General features: G+C 42.0%; 2 protein-coding genes across 2 annotated transcripts; one reads left to right on the top strand and one right to left on the bottom strand.

Annotated features, from left to right (window-relative positions):
- The first annotated feature begins 197 nt into the window (after positions 1 to 197).
- LOC123086705 (probable NAD kinase 2, chloroplastic) lies at positions 198 to 6,548 on the top strand. The gene is made up of 8 exons (XM_044508478.1): positions 198 to 761; positions 1,091 to 2,971; positions 3,829 to 3,950; positions 4,045 to 4,186; positions 4,273 to 4,494; positions 4,961 to 5,035; positions 5,775 to 5,876; positions 6,057 to 6,548. Exons 1-8 carry the CDS (start codon positions 585 to 587, stop codon positions 6,258 to 6,260), a joined length of 2,925 nt encoding a protein of 974 aa, XP_044364413.1. The 5' UTR covers positions 198 to 584; the 3' UTR covers positions 6,261 to 6,548.
- Positions 6,549 to 12,175: 5,627 nt separating this feature from the next.
- On the bottom strand, positions 12,176 to 13,937 carry LOC123082206 (1-aminocyclopropane-1-carboxylate oxidase). The gene is made up of 4 exons (XM_044504587.1): positions 13,767 to 13,937; positions 13,439 to 13,677; positions 13,019 to 13,361; positions 12,176 to 12,819 (listed from the first exon to the last, which is right to left on the bottom strand). Exons 1-4 carry the CDS (start codon positions 13,866 to 13,868, stop codon positions 12,562 to 12,564), a joined length of 942 nt encoding a protein of 313 aa, XP_044360522.1. The 5' UTR covers positions 13,869 to 13,937; the 3' UTR covers positions 12,176 to 12,561.
- Positions 13,938 to 19,904: the final 5,967 nt, after the last annotated feature.

Here is a 19,904-nt window from a genome sequence, read left to right as displayed (position 1 = left end):
AAGGATGTGGGGGTCGTAGGGCCCCATTACCATCATCATTACCCTAAAAATCCATAAGGGCACACATAATTTTGTTCACCCTTTTCTTTTCCTCCCATCAGCAAAACTTCTACAGAAGTCCATAAAACCCAAACCACACAATGTGGTCCACGATATCCTCCCCAAAACAGAACCTCATCCTTTCAGCAAACCTCCAAGAATGTCAATCTCGGAGAAAAGAGACTCTTATCACCCCAACACCCAACTTTCTTTTTCTGCTCGCTTCCCCTTCCCATCACATTTCTGCAATTTCTCCTCATATTTTTGTGTGCGTGTGGGCGCTCCATCTGGGATCGGCGACGGCAATCCGCTCACAGCCACCCACAATGGCGGCGGCGTGACCAACCTGCCGCGGAGAGTTTTGCCAGTTCGCATCTTGTTTTCCCTACCGGTAGTTCGGATTCTTCTCCTCTCTCCCGCAGAGGCCGCAGTTTTTACTCCACCCCCTCACCTGTGGATGCCATCGAGAGGCACGCCGAGACCACGGGCGGCCTCGACAGCAACGCGCTCCCTCCCGCTCCGCTCGTCCTCGTCGCGCGCGCGTGATGCTCGCCGTCTGCGCGCGGCACGGGCCCGCCAAGCTCCCGCTCCCGCCGCTCGCGGGCGAACGTGCCGCCTGGGTCGCCGCCGGCCGGTGGTGGTGCTGGCGCCCCGCGGCGGCGCGCCGTGGCGTCGCCGCGCGGGCGTCGTCCTTCAATTCCCGGATCGGGCTCGATTCCCAGGTTAGTTGCCGTTCTCGAGCATTCCGTGGAACAGTTCGTCGAAGCGACTCGGGGCGCCGCCCTTGTTCTTGGTCTAGCGATCTTAGCGGCTGCTACTTCTTGAACCTTCGATATGCAAATTGTACCCCATTTATGGGGTGGATGGCTGATGACAGATGCTTTCTGTATATGGTTCTAGCCTGTATATGGCTTCTGTGGGAATTTGATCGAGCACTTGGCTTGAGGCTAGAAATGAAGTGGAAACTTTGTTGCTTGTTTGATTGCATCGATAGCTCCATATGATATTGTAGTGTTGCTTCGTAACTGATGCATCACATTCTTTGCTGCAGAATTCTCACACAAGGGACTTATCCCAGCTGTTGTGGGTGGGTCCAGTGCCTGGTGACATCGCAGAGATCGAGGCATACTGCCGCATATTCCGTGCCGCAGAGCAGCTCCAAAATGCTGTCATGTCGGCGCTCTGTGATCCAGAGACAGGCGAGTGCCCTGTGCGGTATGATGTGCCATCCGAGGACCTGCCAGTGCTCGAGGACAAGGTTGCTGCTGTGCTTGGCTGCATGCTGGCATTGCTGAACCGGGGTAGGACTGAGGTGCTTGCAGGGCGGTCAGGTGTTGCGAGCGCATTCCAAGGATCTGAGCACAGCACGATGGATAGGATTCCGCCGCTGGCCCTGTTCCGTGGTGATATGAAGCGGTGTTGTGAGAGCATGCAGGTTGCACTTGCTAGCTACCTTGTACCGAATGAGCCCCGAGGATTGGATATCTGGATGAGGCTGCAAAGGTTGAAGAATGCCTGCTATGATGCGGGTTTCGCAAGGGTTGATGGTCATCCCTGTCCAACATTGTTTGCAAATTGGTTTCCGGTGTACTTTTCAGCTGTGCCAGATTATTCGGAGACAGATGAGTTGGAGGTCGCATTTTGGAGGGGAGGGCAAGTCAGTGAGGAGGGTCTGGCGTGGTTATTGGCTAAGGGATTCCGAACTATTGTCGATCTCCGGGAGGAAGATGTTAAGGATGATTTATATCTTTCAGCAGTTGGCGAAGCTGTCTCATCTGGAAAGATAGAGGTGGTCAACATGCCAGTTGAGATCGGGACTGCTCCCTCAGCTGAACAGGTTCAGCAATTTGCGGCGCTTGTGTCAGATGGAACGAAGAAGCCCATTTACCTTCATAGCAAGGAAGGGATTAATAGGACATCTGCAATGGTCTCCAGATGGAAGCAGTATGCCACTCGTGCAGAGAGACTGGCCACCAAAAAGCATTCACCAATTGTGAATGGTAAGGCGCTGAAGAATGATCCGACAAATGGCCCAGGTTCCTCGTCAAATGGTAGTGAAAATGGTGCAGTAGTGAAGTCTGATAGAACTGTGGATGCTGGGGAAGCACATGATATAGACATAGAAATTACAAGTAATAATCTGGAAGTTACTAATTCCCTTCCCAATGGTCAAAGCACTGAACAAGATGAAATGCATGACAGCAGGACAGAACTTCTTTCAGATTTTAAACTGGAGACCAGTCCCCTTAAGGCACAGTTTCCTACTTGCAATGTTTTCTCTAGAAAGGAGATGACCAAATTTTTTAGAAGCAAAAGAGTTTATCCAAAATCTGTTCTGAACTCTCGAAGACGATCGAGTAGCTTGATGATCTCAAGGAGAAAACAAAATCTCAGAGCTGAAGATAATGAGGCCATTGATTGTGAAGCAGCAGACATGATGGTTTTGAAAAACGCAAATGGGACATTACTTGACAATGATTATATATTATCGGTTTCTTCAGGTATCACTAATGGAAAACCCTCGAACAATGGAACCTCCACTTCTTTTGAAGAAAAGGTAAGTGAAGCTTCACTCCTAACTATTGATCCTAAAACGTCTAATGCGAGCAATCCCAATGGGAATGCTCAGCTTGGATCACAAAAACCATCTGAAAAGAATGGTGGTCCTTATCTTGAGAGATACTCATCAGATACAATTGATGGAAGTATTTGTGCCACAACTGGTGTTGTCAGAGTTCAGTCAAGAAGAAAAGCTGAGATGTTTCTAGTACGTACAGATGGATTCTCTTGTACTAGAGAAAAAGTAACAGAATCATCTTTAGCTTTTACTCATCCTAGCACCCAGCAACAGATGCTTATGTGGAAATCTCCTCCAAAGACCGTCTTACTGTTGAAGAAATTAGGTGATGAGCTCATGGAAGAGGCTAAAGAGGTGGATGCACAATTTCCATTTTTTAGTATATATCTATTTATTGCATATCATACATATATAAATACATATTTTCTTTTTTTGTATTTGGTAGCAAAATGTACTCTACTCATCTTAAAGAATAAAGTTCCGTCATGCAAATTATGTACTTCCTCCATTCCTAAATATAAGTCTTTCTAGAGATTTCAATATGGACTACATACGGATGTATATAGACGTAGTTTACAGTGTAGATTCACCCATTTTGCTCCTTATGTAGTCCATATTGGAATCTCTAGAAAGACTTACATTTAGGAACAGAGGGAGTATTTGATAAAATTATAGATACAGTGCTAGTTTTATGTTCAGAAACTTACCTTACACCATGGATTTGTAGTGAGATGTGGAACTACACAGAATTAATTGCGAGAATTTTAGTATTGTTGTATCAAAGAGAGCATTAGTTAAGTGAGCTACTATAGTTTGAATTTTCTTCTTTAGAGTTTAAGTTCTTGAAAGGTTTTGCCTGATTGATGAGGGTTTGCTTTAAAATTCAAAACAGCTGTATCTCTTTTGTGTGAGGTAGATTGACTTGTAGATCTCACTTCATGGTAGGGATAATCATTCATGTGTGCCAGCCAGTCTATATCATGTAGCTAACGTATCTGTTACCTATTTCCCAATTTTGTAACTCATGCAGTCCATGCTCTTTGGTACATGTCTTCGTAAGTGTCAAAGTTTGTCTAAGACTTAGTTATCTACTCCAACTATCCAAGCTGTTTGATAGTCACTTAGGATATACATTTCATGTACTTCTACCTAATTTTATTTCTTATTTGGCAACATACACATCATTTGATATCCTGTATACTACTTTTCAGGTTGCTTCGTTTCTGCATCATCAAGAAAAGATGAATGTTCTTGTGGAGCCTGATGTTCATGATATATTTGCGAGGATTCCTGGTTATGGTTTTGTGCAAACCTTCTATACTCAAGATACCAGGTATAAGTGAAACATATGTAAGTCTGATGAGTGATATAACTGTATATTAATTTCTGCATTACTATTTACTAATATTATTTTGTACCAAAATCAGCGACCTTCATGAGAGAGTTGATTTTGTCACATGCTTGGGTGGTGATGGGGTCATATTGCACGCATCAAACTTATTTAGGACTTCTGTACCCCCTGTTGTCTCATTCAATCTTGGATCTCTTGGATTTCTGACTTCACATATTGTATGTTTCAGACTCCATTCTAAGAGAATTTTATCCTATGACCTTCTTTTGTCAAGTCTAAGCATGTAACATTTCCTTCACTTCAGTTTGAAGGTTTCAGGCAAGATATGAGAGCTGTCATCCATGGGAACAATACACTTGGAGTTTATATAACCCTTAGAATGCGTCTACGCTGTGTAATCTTTCGAAATGGAAAAGCAATGCCCGGGAAAGTGTTTGATGTGCTAAATGAAGTTGTTGTTGATCGGGGTTCTAATCCATATCTCTCAAAAATTGAATGCTATGAGCATAACCACCTTATCACTAAGGTAAGATCTGTATAAAGCCTTAGAAACTAGATGTCTCTATTTGTGCCTTTTTCCTTGGTAACTATGCATCATTGCCCTTTGTCTATATTTCTGTCTGGATTTTTTTGGCTACGCAAAGTTCACAATGGCAAATATTGAATTAACTCAATTTTCATGGGTGGCACCTCCAAATTCTGTATTATGCTAGAAAAGTTTAGCCAGTTGTCACTTATGTTTCAAAATTTCTCCAAACTGAACTGTCCTTCATTGTTTCATACTTTTATCACTTGGTGCCCTGAAAGAAACGGTTATTGCAGTATAATCATCACATATTAGTGTCGCTGAGTCTACTTGCTACTCTTGATCTTGTAGTCGTGGAGATTATATTACTGTTTGATGCTTGTATTTATTTAGATGTTCAGGATTGTTGTACTACTATGTATCCACTGTAACTTCAACTACTTTGAATTAATGGAAATATATATAGGTTCAAGGAGATGGTGTGATAGTAGCAACACCAACTGGCAGCACAGCATACTCTACAGCAGCAGGGGGTTCAATGGTAGGTTAATTTTTGCAAGTTATATTACTAGGAAGAACTGAGCAAAAGCATTGATTTAAATTGTGTCATGGCATGTAAACAAAAGCATTTTCCAGATTCACCTAATGCATGTTTCTTGTGTTATATTTTCATTCCATGTGACATGTTATTTCTCAGTTATGCAGCATATGGGTATATTTTTTACATTTAAGACAGAATTTTGGTTATATAAATAAAACTTCCATCTGTCATGCATCCTGTACCTGTTTCAACGAAGCCAGACCAATGAACATCTGGAAAGCTCTTTGTCCTTGATTTCCACTGCGGAATTGTTTAGTGGTTCCTTTTGACAAGCTTAAACTACAAATGCTTTTCACAAGCTATACTAGCGCATTCATTTTGTATACAGACCATCTACTCAATCATAACACAAAGTTTTCCTCTGTTGCCTGTGAGCAAGATTCAATCTACCTGCTGCAGTTAAGATCTTGTATTTTAAAAACTTGGGGGCAACGCATACCTCAAGGTTGAATAACGAAAGTGATGCTATGGCCTGTTTGTCTGCTTTGCTGGTCTAGTGCTTCCTTCAAATGCACTATGTCACCTGTACTTTTGTCTTTTGAGCACCACAATCGCACTACTTGTGTTTAGCAACCTTTTCATTCTTCCCAGTCAACTGTTCCTTTTCCATGCGTACTTCGATATATCAAGTGAAAAGAACAAGTTATTTACTGGGGTCATTGTGGTTTTTGCTGTCCAGGTGCATCCAAATGTCCCATGTATGCTGTTCACTCCAATCTGCCCACACTCGCTGTCATTTAGACCTGTCATCCTTCCTGACTCTGCACGGCTTGAATTGAAGGTACGGAAATCCTCCAATAGATGGATGGTGAAATGCCTAATATTGTCATGTAATCTTATGCCATTATCTCATCCCGATAAATTCTGGCATTCTTATGTCTCTAGAATATCCCTGGCCATGTTTATCCAACAATACCAGAGTCTTGCTCCACTGATCGATTGACTTTGTTATTATTACCAGATCCCGGACGACGCGAGAAGCAACGCGTGGGTGTCGTTCGACGGCAAAAGGCGGCAGCAGCTATCACGAGGAGACTCCGTTCATATATCCATGAGCGAGCACCCGCTGCCGACCGTCAACAAATCGGACCAAACAGGCGACTGGTTCCGCAGCTTGATCAGGTGCCTGAACTGGAACGAGAGGCTGGACCAGAAGGCGCTCTAGACCCTAGCATATGTTCCTGTACATACATAGCTCTATACATAGATAACCTCCTTGTGTTAGAAGATAGATTATCTTTTCTGTAGCATCTGTAACATCACAGGAGACGAGCAGACTTTTTGACCTGACAGTGACAGTGACAGCAGGTGATGGTAACACTGATAGTGTTTGTAATTATCCGCTTTGTAAATCAACAGTATAGCTCGTTATCTCTGGGCCTAGCAGAAGATGACAGCCCACGCGAAGATGATAGCCCATTCTAATGAACCGGTCTATTTTTGCTCAGACATATATACTGAAGCTGATGGCTACTTTTCGTATTTCAACTTAGCGTTACTCTGTGAAGATTTTATTTGAAGGATCAAGATATGTCACACATACCTCTAGTGATTTTACCATGAACATAATGTGAAGTGCATGCTCTAGTCAATGCAATCAAAAAACCGATCTAATGAAAAAAATTAGGCAATACATTTATATGACTAGGACCCTAGACAGCCCAAATTAGGCAATACATTTATATGACTAGGACCCTAGACAGCCCAACCAACACATGACATGAGCACTGTGAGCATCCAGGAGACGCACCGGCATCCTCCTGGAACATGCGAACACCGTTGTGGTATTTCCATGAGTTCCAGTAGCATTGTAGGGCAAAGGTGGACTCCGTCTCTCCTAAAACATCATCCCTCCTGATTTAGAAATTCTAGCAAAATTGAAGTGAAAAAATGCACGAGAAGAACAACATGGACTTTTCACAGAGGAAGATTCAGAATCCTGATCTACAGTAGAAGTTAAGCATGGTGCTTTGTGCTGTCACAGCATTTGCTTCAAATAGTTATTGAAACAAGTTGGTGCTGCATCTTTACGTTGAGATATGAGGCTAGACATCATACTCCCTTCGTCTGAAATTACTTGTCGCAAAAATGGATAAAAGTGAATGTATCTAGAACTAAAATACGTCTAAATATATCCATTTCTTTGACAAGTATTCCGGACGGAGGGAGTACCTTTTAGTCAATAACGATCAATTTTTCTTCTTCTTCTTTTAAACTAAAGGATGGGTCTTTCTAGCTATGTCGTACTAGTTGTAGGTTTAAACATTCCCGATTAGGCTACACTATTGTTTACTTTCGCATCATCGAACGAACTAACAAACGGCTAATCTATATCTACATCTATCTATATACCTAATAATAAATAGGCTATTGCTTCCGGCAATATGTCACCGAAATTGCATCAAAAGTTGCCAAATATTACCCACCGATGCCACCTATAAGTGATAAAAAATATTTCACATACGGGAATCCCTGCCTGGGTCAGCCCATGCGGTAGCACCTTCTATACATACTATGCTCTGTGCGCATGAGAAGACACAGTGTGTCTGTTTGGGCCGTCCCATGTCAGGGCGGCCTGTTTTTTTAATATTTTTTCGTTTTCCTTTTTGGTCTTCGTTTTTTCTACTTTAAACAATTTGGGACTTCAAAAAAGTTTTGCAAATTAAAAAAATATAAATTTTGAAATAAAATGTTTGAAAATCCATAAATGTTTGTGTATTCATAAAATGTTCATGACTTCTAAAAAATGTTTGTAATTTTTATATTGAAAACAAATGTTTGGAAAATAAAAAACTGTTCATGATTTTTTAAAGTTTGTGTATGAAAAAATGTTAAAGAAATTGAACAAAATTTTGCCAATTCAAAAAATGTTCATGAATTAAAAAATATCCTCAAAATCCAAAAACTGTTCGTGACTTATAAAATAGTTTATTGATCCATAAAATATTCACAGATTCAAAAAATGAGCATGCATTTCAAAAAATGTTCATTAAATCAAAAAAATGTTTGTGAATTTTCAAAAATTGTTCCACCAATTTCCAAAAAAAATGTCGATTCTAGAAATATTGATTGTGTTTTGCGAGTACATTCAAACGTACTCACTAGCTTGTTCCTAGCTAGTGTCTTGGGCAGATTACGAGAAGAGCACTACGAGGACACCTCGCAACCTAGGATTTCGAATATAGCAGCCACGCGAGATAGGAGTTATCCAGGCGAGCTATTCCTGTGGGAATGGAGTCCCATCAACGTTGGAGATCCACGAGTCGCTTCTATCATCCACCACTAAAGATCCTTGTTATATTCATTGGACCTTTATGGTCTTGTACTCAAATTCTTGTGACTGCTTGGAATTCTGTATTAAGGAAGTGTCTACCAACAACAGTAATCCTAGGGCCGTGCGCCCATGGCCGACACCTGAGTTGTCCCATCCACAAGCGTGCAATAGAAGACTCCGCTGGCTTATAAGGAAGCCTTGCCCCTACTCAGCACCTCATAGCCTTCACTTGCGGCCTGATATCCAAACCACCAAGATGCCTGGTCCCATCGTCTACAACGAGACCACTTCATCCGAGCTTGGAGATTTTGTAGCCATCCTTGCCAATCTCACTCGCCGTGCTTTTGATAAAGATGAACCCCCGAAATATGTTGTGTACCTGGAACACACAAGTGATGCCATCCATCACTTTCGGGCTACGGTGAACATCAACGGGAAGGGCACCACATTAGAGCGCCCCTACCGGTTCACCGGGAGGACGACCTTCGACGAGCCCCAAGCCATCCAACTTTTGAAAATTGATTTAGAAAATGTTCATAATTTTTGAAAAATGTTTATAAACAGTATAGAATGTTCATGAATTCAATTTTCCCATGATTTTAGAAAATGTTTGAAAATCTGTGAAATGTTCACGAATTTGAAAAATGTTGTTGGGAGAAGACAAAACACGCCTGTTTGGGCCGACCCATGTCCGGGTGGCCTGTTTTTCAAATTTCGCTTTTATTTTTCGTCTTCTTTTTTTACTTGAAATATTTTGGGATTCAAAAAGTTCCTAAAATAAAAAAAAATGATTTTTGAAATAATTGTTTAATAATTCATAAATGCTCGTGGATTCAGAAAATGTTTGTGATTTTTAAAACATGCTCGCATATTTGTTCGGGAAATATTAAAATATTCATGAACTTTTTTAAAGTTCGTGTATTAAAAATGTTAATGAAATTGAACAAAAATTTGCCAATTCAAAGAGTGTTCATGAATTGAAAAATATCCTAAATAGTCAAAAACTGTCCGTGACTTGCAAAATAGTTTATTAATTCATACAATGTTAGCGGATTCAAAAATGAACATGCATTTCAAAAAGTTCGTTAAATCAAAAAAAGTTTGTGAATTAAAAAAATTATTCCACCAATTTCCGAAAAAATGTTCGTCGATCCTAGAAATATTCGCCTATTCATGAAAAATGTTTTAGAAAATGTTACAACTTTAGATTTTTTTTGCAAATAGTATAAAATGTTCATGAATTCTTTTTTTCATGATTTAAAAAATGTTCGAAAATCTCTAAAATGTTCATGAATTTGAAAAATGTTCTCGATTGCAGATATGTTCACGAGTTTAAGAAATATTCATGTTTTTCAAAAATTGTTCAAGATTTCACGAAAATGAGAGAGATAGTGTATCTCGATGATACAACAAAGTGTGGTCATGACCATTGAAGATTATGATATATTTTTCCTCCCGTTGAAACGCACGGGTCCGTTTTGCTAGTAGTAATAAAGCAAATAAAAGTGAGTAGCTCTTACAATGTGAGTGCGGCGTTTCGGTGCCCGGGTGCATCTGCACCCGTTCAAAAAAAAATTCGTAAAAAATTCAGAAAAATTCAGAAAATTCCGAAAAAAATTGAGGTGGTGGACAATTTGATGCGTGAGGTGCGCCCCAATTTTCAAAACATTTGGACTTATGTGCAGCTCTCAGCAAAAAAGACAAATCAGACCAAAACAGTACATGAACAGTACACATTTTTACAGACCTCCGATTTATCTTTTTTGCTGAGAGCTGCACATAAGTCCAAATGTTTTGAAAATTGAGGCGCACCTCACGCAGTTTTTTTTGGAATTTTTTGAATTTTTTAGTATTTATTTTAATTTTTTTGGTGAGCGCAGGTGCAGATGAGCTCGGGCTCAGATTTGGATTTTCGTTACAATGTAACTTAATTTGAATAAGAGAGAGATGCATTGGGGCGTGTTTGGTTGCCCGCATGGTGGTTGGTACGCGGCATGTGGAAGAAATCTTTTACTTCACCCAGTGTTCAATTATTTGTCTCACATCAATTCCCTGCGTCACACGATGTTTAAAGCACTCCAGGGCCAGGCTGAGGAGGAACGGCTGAATTGGCAGTTTTCACTCATGCAGGCTCGCACGTACCACCAGGTAAGAAAGATTCTCTCCTTTTTCATGTCACAATGCATGCTTTTCTCACAACGCATGCGGGAAGCCGCCGCTACCAAACGCGCGAGCCTACATACTGCGAAACCCCACCAACCACCATGTAGGTAACCAATCAACATGCATACGTCGCTTTTTTGCACTGTTTTTCTTTAACCATGCCCTGCTCAGCCTGACTCGTTTTACTTGTACAGCTTGACCCGATGGCCGCAGGCAACCAAACACGCCCTCAAAGCTCATCAGCCCCAAAACTTAGGGCATGTTTGATTGTCATACTTGTACACACCAGCACATTTCCATGCCACAAATCTTGGTAATGCCGGCTATATCTTTCTAGCGGGTAAAGTGATAGATACACTTGTGATAAAAACGGGCTACCGAATAAATCAGTGAGAACTGGTCATTAGCGTGACATGCCGCAACTATGGTTGCAACCACCAAATCGAGAAACCGCAGGCTACTCTGTGCTGACCAAGTGAAACACGGAGGTGAAACTCAAGGGCATCATCGCAGGCGCCGTAAGATACCTTCGTCTGATTCACCATGTACAGCCACACAACGAACAAGTAGTGTATGCCAAGAACAGAACCAAGCATGTCAGCGTTTTGCAACCGTGAGGGCAAGGGGATCGGCTGCTCTGCGTCGGACGTGGGACATGGGGACGCCTCGCCTTTTGGCTCCGTCAGATCACGCTCTGACTGCTTGCACTTCGGGTGGATACGTTCCTGGTTCACAAAGACTTCGAGGCAATTTAGAACACCCCATAGAATATAATGTACTAGTAATAGCCTGCACCACATACTTGATCAGGACATCATGCCCTCCCATAGATAACAGTTTCTCAACCCAACCTCGTATCTTATTCCAAATTCTGTCTTGAAAGTTCATATTTGAAAGTTTAGTTTTTGGATCTTCAAACTCTTCACTTAGCAACTACTTCTTCTAGCCACATTGCCCACGTTCTTATGGGCTTACAGTGGCAACAACCGGCTGCTAAACTCGCATTGGGCAACATGGTCCGGCCCAACAAACAGCAGAGATATGGAAATAGTCATGTTGGGATGCTGGAGTATTTGGATTCAGAGAAATGGTCAAGTATTCAGAAACATTCAGCCAACTCACTCGAAAGGCAGATTTTAAAGTGTCTCAAGATCTAGTTGAAGGATAAATATTCAGAAGAATTTCAGCAATGGTTTGATATAAAATTTTAGTGACATGATGGACATGTTCCCAAAAACTGGAGTTGGTTAAATCCTTAAACTGTTATTTGTAGGACTTTTTTTTTAGTTTTCTACTCTTTCCTCCCCACTTTTTAACATACTGGTTATATATGAGAAAATTGCCGTAGAACAATTGTTCTACCGTGTGAGGCTTCAAGAAAAAAGCCAGCAGATCAGTGATCTACTAATGCTCAAGTTGGCTCAAAAAAGAAAAGGAAAAATAGTACTGCAGTAGACTGCAGTCAATTTTTCAATCTTCAGGCACAAATTGTTCCATTAGTTTTTTATATAAATAATTTTCACAATATAGTTTTGCCAGTCAAATATAATTTACTACTATACTCTTAAAATTCATGAAAGTAATACTGCCTCGGGCAACATATATGGTGCAGACTCCAGACTGAAAAACGTAACACTGCATCGTAAGCAACCCATCAATATATATTCCATTCACAGGACTTTTCCACAGTCCTCACATCTCCCACTAATGTACATTTACAAACCACACGGACATACCTCACACCCAAACAGAAGAAAATATTTGAAACCCATAGAGAGATGCCGTTCCAAGCTACAAATCACTCCGGCATCTCCTGACCACAGCACATTCTGACAATCTCATATGCCACCATATATTTGCATGTATGGCTGTGAGACCGCCGAACGGCACCGATACATCTGTACTTAACAACCTATTTATCGTACCAATCTGTATTGTAAACCGAGTAACTTAATTAAGAGAGCAAGTGGAGGAAGAAGTAGCTGAAGCTTTGCAGGTGCAGCCATTTTTGGTTGCTGGCTCAGGCTGATCAGTCCACCATATTTTTGGTCGCCGCAGCCGCTGCGAACCTGGGCTCCTTGTCCTGGAACTTCTGCTTGATGTACACCTCCATGTAGTCCCCGAACGAGAAGCTCGGGTAGTCGCCGGAGTCGGCGGCGGCCGGGATCGCCGGCGCGATGGTGGCAGCGCGCGCCGGGTTGTAGAAGGAGGCAATGGAGCGACGGTTGCCGTCGCGGGTGGCCAGGACGCGGTGCCACGCGCTCTTGTACCGGCCATTGCTCATCACCTGTGATCAAGTTGATTGCAGTAAGTAATTTGAAGATATTCTCGATTCAGAACCCAAATTTTTTGTGGTGGTTTGTTGGGTTGACTGCTCATTTCTTTATGAGCCTCTCCAGATCACAAAGCAAGATGATTAATTAACGTGAGCTCCACAAGTCCACCAAGACCAGCATGATAGTACAATACTGTACTACTCAACGTACCTCAATCTGGTCGCCGGTGTTGATGACGATGGCGTTCTCCACGGGCTGGACGTCGGCCCAGCGGCCATCGCGGCCGAGCACCTGCAGCCCGCCGACGCGGTCGTCCTGGAAGAGAAGGATGAGGCCGCCGGCGTCGGTGTGGGCGCGCAGCCCGTCCACCATCTCCGGGCGCGGGCACGGCGGGTAGTGGCTCACCTTGGTGCCGTAGAAAGGCTCGAAGTCGCCGTCCTTGGAGAAGACCTTGGTGATTTGCCCTTCCTCCAGCCCCAGAAGCTCCTCCATGACGCCCAGCATCTTCTCCGCCAGCTTCTTCAGCTCCGTCCTGTACTCCATCATCGTCTCCCTGCAGAGTGCGACGACGATCAACAAACGCCACCAACAAAAACTGGGCATCTGACTGATCATCTGTCCCTCACTTACTTGAAGGTTGGAGGGATGGAGGGCCATGGCAGGTCGTCGTGGAGGGTGAAGACATCCTCCCAATCCATGCCTTCGACCTTCCTTGGGGCGAGGCCCTCGCCTTCCTGCTCCACCAGGGCCGCCAGGGCCTTGACCGCGGGGTTGGACCTGTTGAACCCATCCTCGCGCAGCTTGTAGCAGTCGGTGCACACCTTCTTCACCCTCTCCAGCAGCTCGTCAGGGATGCCAGTGTTCACCAGCTGCATCACAGGATCCTCTCATCAGTATCATGGAACATTTGGCATCCATTGTTGAACCTCTGAATAGCTATATATATGCGTATGCTTACCTGGAAGAACCCCCACTCCTCGAACCCGGCGGCGATCTCCGCCAGGGCAGCCGCCCTCTCGTCGCCATCAAGCCTGGAGAAGTCGATGACAGGGATCGCCATTGCACGTCTCAGGTGTGTCGATTAGGTAGCTACCAGCAATGACTCTGGAAATTGGAAGGTGGAAGAAGAAGAAGAAGGGAGATGGTGTCGAAGCTGTGAGGCCAAGCCCCCTTTTATAACTGCACCAAGTTAGGTGTCAAAGGTTAGTTTATTCACCACAATATATTCTTGTGTGTGGGAACCCCAATTAAGGGGGGTTTGAATTGGTTTGCAAGGCAGAGGCATCGTATCATTCTGGCCGGTGTTTACTTTGGTTCTTGCAATGCGGGTTATTTTCTAATAGTATTATGTGATCGGTGATCGATGGCGAGTTTGGGGTTCTTGGGATTAAAGAAATGTGTTGCAGGGTCAATGTAGGGGGAGAGTCAGATGATAGCCCATTCATCATGTCTGCAGCTGCAGCTGCACCTCAATTATAGAGCGACGTGTAGCACGTCTAGCTCGTGGAAACTTTATTTTGATTTGTTTTGTTACTTCATTTTTGTCGTTCTCAACTGCCAAATGTAGGTATTGTAGCTGATCTAGGGATATAAAAAATACGAGTGTCGTGCTAGTATCATAGTATACGGCTGCTTGTAATTCGTAAGTTAGTATCATACATATGATGTGATACTACCTTCCTAATGCATAGTATCATAGACTAATATCATAGATGACTTTATTTATTACTATGCATGACACATAGTAGCGTAACATTTATTATGATACAGTATCATGATATGAGGCTGGCCATAGTGGGGGTAACATAAGTAGTATCATGCACTTGGGACTCACAAACATGCCTATGTGGCAGTCAATTAAAAAAAAGAGATAGATGGTTATATTAACATAGGTAGATATTGTAACATAATAAATATTATGCTTCTATGTGTCATGCATGGCAATAAATGAGACCACCTATGATACTAATCTATGTTACTATGCACTATTGATGTAGTATGATACACTAGTATAATATGCATGATACTAGTATATGATACTCCCCACTATGACCAATCTTACCCTCTCTCTTTTTTAATTCTTTGCCACATCAACGTGTTTGCTATTCTCGAGTACATGATACCCGCTATGATACCATCACTATGGCCAGCCTAAGGTTTTGGGGTTGAAGCTAATTAAAGGCAACAGCTAAAGGGGCACTGAATTTCTGCAAATGTACATGTCTACCAATTTTTTCTTTTGTATCCGCTATCTATTAGTTGCGTAAAAACCATTTAGATCAGTCGATTTGGGAGGGGGGAAGGGAGAGATAGTTCCTCACCGGCGAAGGCAAGAACGAGGGTTGACCGGTGTGCGTGGAGGACCTTTTCATTTTCGCTGCCGCTTAGATTATGTAGTTGCCGAGCTCAAGATGAGGACGCCGCGGTAAGGGTGGTAGGGAGAGGTGTCCAGGGAGAGAGAAGTGTGATGTATGGAATAGGTTGAAAGAGTGCAAAAACGGTTGGAGGAAGAGAAAACATATCCATCCTTTCTGTTTCTAATCTAGTGACTCGAAGTTGTTCGTTTCCAATCAACTGAAGTTAGAAAGGAAAAACTCAGTTACCTCAATCATAAGTATTCCATTTCTCTTTGGTTTGGGCACCAAGTGTGCACCATTAATTCTATTTAGGGCTATTAGGAACGTTAAGAAGTATCTACTATCAGCAGTCCACTAGTATGCCGCTAGTATCATGTCCCCGGTGAACTAACGGTGTGAATTTTGCACACCCCTACACTACAGGAATGTCATAAGTTGCCAAGTCACCAGTAGAAAACAGGGTTTTGGTCCAGGCCAAAAAAGGGCATTAATCCCGGTTCACTCACGAACCGGGACCAATGGGGGCATCAATCCCGGTTTGTGAGGCCAGGGCGCCGGCCGGGCCTCGGGGGCCATTGGTCCCGGTTCGTCTGACCCCTTTGGTTCCAGTTCCAGACATGAACCGGGACCAATGGGCCTCGCTCCTGGCCCACCACCTTTAGTCCTGGTTGATGGCTAGAACCGGGACCAAATGGGGTCCTTCAGTCCCGGTTCTAGCCACAAACCGGGATTAAGAGAGGCCTATATATACCCTCTGCCCGCGAGCAGAGCAGTGCACTGCTCTGTTTTTTGGCTGGCCGTGGGAGAGCTTTGTGGTGCTCTAGCTTACTGATACGTCTCCAATGTATCTACTTTTCCAAACACTTTTGCACTTATTTTGGACTCTAACTTGCATGATTTGAATGGAACTAACCCGGACTGACGCTGTTTTTAGCAGAATTGCCATGGTGTTATTTTTGTGCAGAAATAGAAGTTCTCGGAATGACCCGAAAATCAATGGAGAAACATTTTGGAATTAATAAAAAATACTGGCGAAAGAATCAACATCAGGGGACCCACACCCTGTCCACGAGGGTGGAGGGCATGCCCCCCCTATGGCGCGCCCCTGCCTCATGGGCCTCCTGAGGCTCCACCGACGTCAACTCCAACTTCATATATTCATGTTCGGGGAGAAAAAAATCAGAGAGAAGGATTCATCGCATTTTATGATACAGAGCCGCCGCCAAGCCCTAATCTCTCTCGGGAGGGCTGATCTGGAGTCCGTTTGGGGCTCGGGAGAGGGGAATCCGTCGCTGTCGTCATCATCTACCTTCCTCCATTACCAATTTCATGATTCTCACCGCCGTGCGTGAGTAATACCACCGTAGGCTTGCTGTACGGTGATGGGTTGGATGAGATTTACCATGTAATCGAGTTAGTTTTGTTAGGGTTTGATCCCTAGTATCTATTATGTTTTGAGATTGATGTTGCTATGCCTTTGCTATGCTTAATGCTTGTCACTAGGGCTCGAGTGCCATGATTTCAGATGTGAACCTATTATGTTTCCATGAATATATGTGAGTTCTTGATCCTACCTTGCAAGTCAATAGTCACCTACTATGTGTTATGATCCGGTAGCCCCGAAGTGACAATAATCGGGACCACCCCCGATGATGACCATAGGTTTAGGAGTTCATGTATTCACTAAGTGTTAATGCTTTGGTCCGGTACTCTATTAAAAGGAGGCCTTAATATCCCTTAGTTTCCAATAGGACCCCGCTGCCACGGGAGGGTAGGACAAAAGATGTCATGCAAGTTCTTTTCCATAAGCACGTATGACTATATTCGGAATACACGCCTACATTACATTGATGAACTGGAGCTAGTTCTGTGTCACCCTATGTTATAACTGTTGCATGAGGAATTGCATCTGACATAATTATACATCATTGATCCATTGCCTACGAGCTTTTCACATATTGATCTTTGCTTAGTTACTTTTCTATTGCCACTGTTACGATTACTGCAAAAACTGCTATTGTTACTTTTGCCGCCATTACCGTTACTTCCATACTACTTTGCTGCAGATATTAAGTCTTTTAGGTGTGGTTGAATTGACAAATCAACTACTAATACTTGAGAATATTCTTTGGTCCTCTTGTGTCGAATCAATAAATTTGGGTTGAATACTCTACCCTCGAAAACTATTGCGATCCCAAATACTTGTGGGTTATCAAGACTATTTTCTGGTACCGTTGCTGGGGAGCATAGCTCTATTCTTTGAGTCACTTGGGATTTATATCTGTTGATCACTATGAGGAACTTGAAAGATGAAAGAACCAAGATTTTTCTCTCAACTACGAGGGGAGGTAAGGAACTGCCATCTAGCTCTGCACTTGATTCACCTTCTGTTATGAGTAAATTTGCGACACCTACACCTCTATTGATTCTGATATGTCGCATGTTATTGATGATGCCACTTCTGCTATGCATGATGCTTATGATGGAACTACTTCTATGCTTGATAATGTTGTGCCATTAGGTGAATTTCTTGATGAACAACTTGCTAGGGTTAGAGAGAATGAAATTATTGAAACAGATAATATTGATGAAAGTGATGATGAAGATTCTCCCCTAGATATGAATTGCCTGATGTGCCTGAGGGTTATGTTATGGATGAAGAAACTACTAGAGACCTTTTTACTTGCAAAGATAGATATGATCTTAAGAAACTGTTAGCTAAGCCGAAATAAAAGTCTTTGAATGCTAGAATGAAATATGACCATGCTTTTGCTACTTCACCTATCTGTATTTCTGATAAGGATTATGATTTCTCTGTCGATCCTAAGTTAATTACTTTGGTTGAATCTGATCCTTTTTATGGCTATGAATCTGAAACTATTGTGGCACATCTTACTAAATTGAATGATATAGCCACCCTATTCACTCATGAGGAAAAAATTCATTACTACTATATCCTTAAGTTATTTCCATTCTCATTAAAGGGCGATGCTAAAACATGGTTTAATTCTCTTGCTCCTGGTTGTGTGCATAGTCCCCAGGATATGATTTATTACTTCTCTGCTAAATATTTCCCCGCTCATAAGAAACAAGCTGCCTTAAAGGAAATATATAATTTTGTGCAAATTGAAGAAGGGAGTCTTCCACAAGCTTGAGGGAGGCTTCTCCGATTAATTAGTGCTTTGCCTGATCATCCTCTCAAGAAAAATGAAATACTTGATGTCTTTTATAATGGACTAACCGATGCTTCCAGAGACCACCTGGATAGTTGTGCTGGTTGTGTTTTCAGGGAAAGAACTGTTGAGCAAGCTGAATTGCTATTGAATAATATATTGAGTAATGATAATGATTGGACACTTCCTGAACCAACTCCAAAGAAAAGGGGTATTCTATTTCTCAGTCCTAAAGATATGCAAGAGGCAAAGAAATCTATGAAAGAAAAAGGTATTAAAGCTGAAGATGTTAAGAATTTACCACCTATTGAAGAAATACATGGTCTTGATAACCCGACACAGGTAGTAAAGGTAAATTCTCTCTATAGATTTGATGAAGGTGATATTCCTCGTTATAAGTCTGCTAGCCAATGCTTGGATGAGTTTGATAATTTTATTGTTAAGCAAGAAAACTTCAATGCTTATGTTGATAGACAATTGAAACATAATGCTTATATGATTGAACACTTGAGTGATTATATGTCTAGAGTTAAAGGTGGCCTTAAAATTATTAGTAAACATGCTTCTATGGTTACCACTCAAGTAGAACAAGTGCTTAAAGCTCAAAATGATTTTCTCAATGAATTAAATAATAAGAAAGACGATGATGCTGTTAGAGTTGTGACTAGAGGAGGTAGAATGACTCAGGAACCTTTGTATGTTGAGGGCCAACCTAAGAGAATTGAGCAAGATTCTTAGAGAACTAATGTTGATGCACCTAGTCCTTCTAAGAAGAAGAAAAATAAAAATGATAGGACTTTGCATGCTTCTAGTGAACCTTTTGTTGACACACCTGAGAATCCCAATGATATTTCCATTTCTGATGCTGAAACACAATCTGGTAATGAGCATGAACCTAGTGATAATGTTAATGATGATGTTCATATTGATGCTCAACCTAGCAATAACAATGATGTAGAGATTGAACCTGCTGTTGATCTTGATAACCCACAATCAAAGAATCAACATTATGATAAGAGAGACTTTGTTGCTAAGAAGCACAATAAAGAAAGAGAACCATGGGTTCAGAAACCCATGCTTTTTCCTCCTAAACCATCCAAGAAAAAGGATGACGAGGATTTTGAGCGCTTTGCTGAAATGATTAGACCTATCTTTTTGCGTATGTGTTTGACTGATATGCTTAAAATGAATCCTTATGCTAAGTATATGAAAGATATTGTTACAAATAAAAGAAAGATACCGGAAGATGAAATTTCCACCATGCTTGACAATTATACTTTTAAAGATGGAATACGTAAGAAACTAGGAGATCCAGGAGTACCAACTATACCATGCTCTATTAAAAGAAACTATGTTAAAACTGCTTTATGTGATCTTGGAGCCGGTGTTAGTGTTATGCCTCTCTCTTTATATCGTACACTTCATTTGAATAAGCTGACACCTAGTGAAATATCTTTGCAAATGGACGATAAATCAACTGCTATACCTATTGGTATTTGTGAGGATGTGCATGTTGTGGTTGCAAACGTTACTATTTTAACGAACTTTGTTATTCTTGATATTCCC

This window comes from Triticum aestivum, chromosome 4A, assembly GCF_018294505.1.
Source record: "Triticum aestivum cultivar Chinese Spring chromosome 4A, IWGSC CS RefSeq v2.1, whole genome shotgun sequence".
In the NCBI taxonomy this organism is placed as follows: Eukaryota; Viridiplantae; Streptophyta; class Magnoliopsida; order Poales; family Poaceae; genus Triticum; species Triticum aestivum.
The sequence above is the reverse complement of the archived record's forward strand: the minus strand, read 5'-3'. Positions and strand labels throughout refer to the sequence as shown.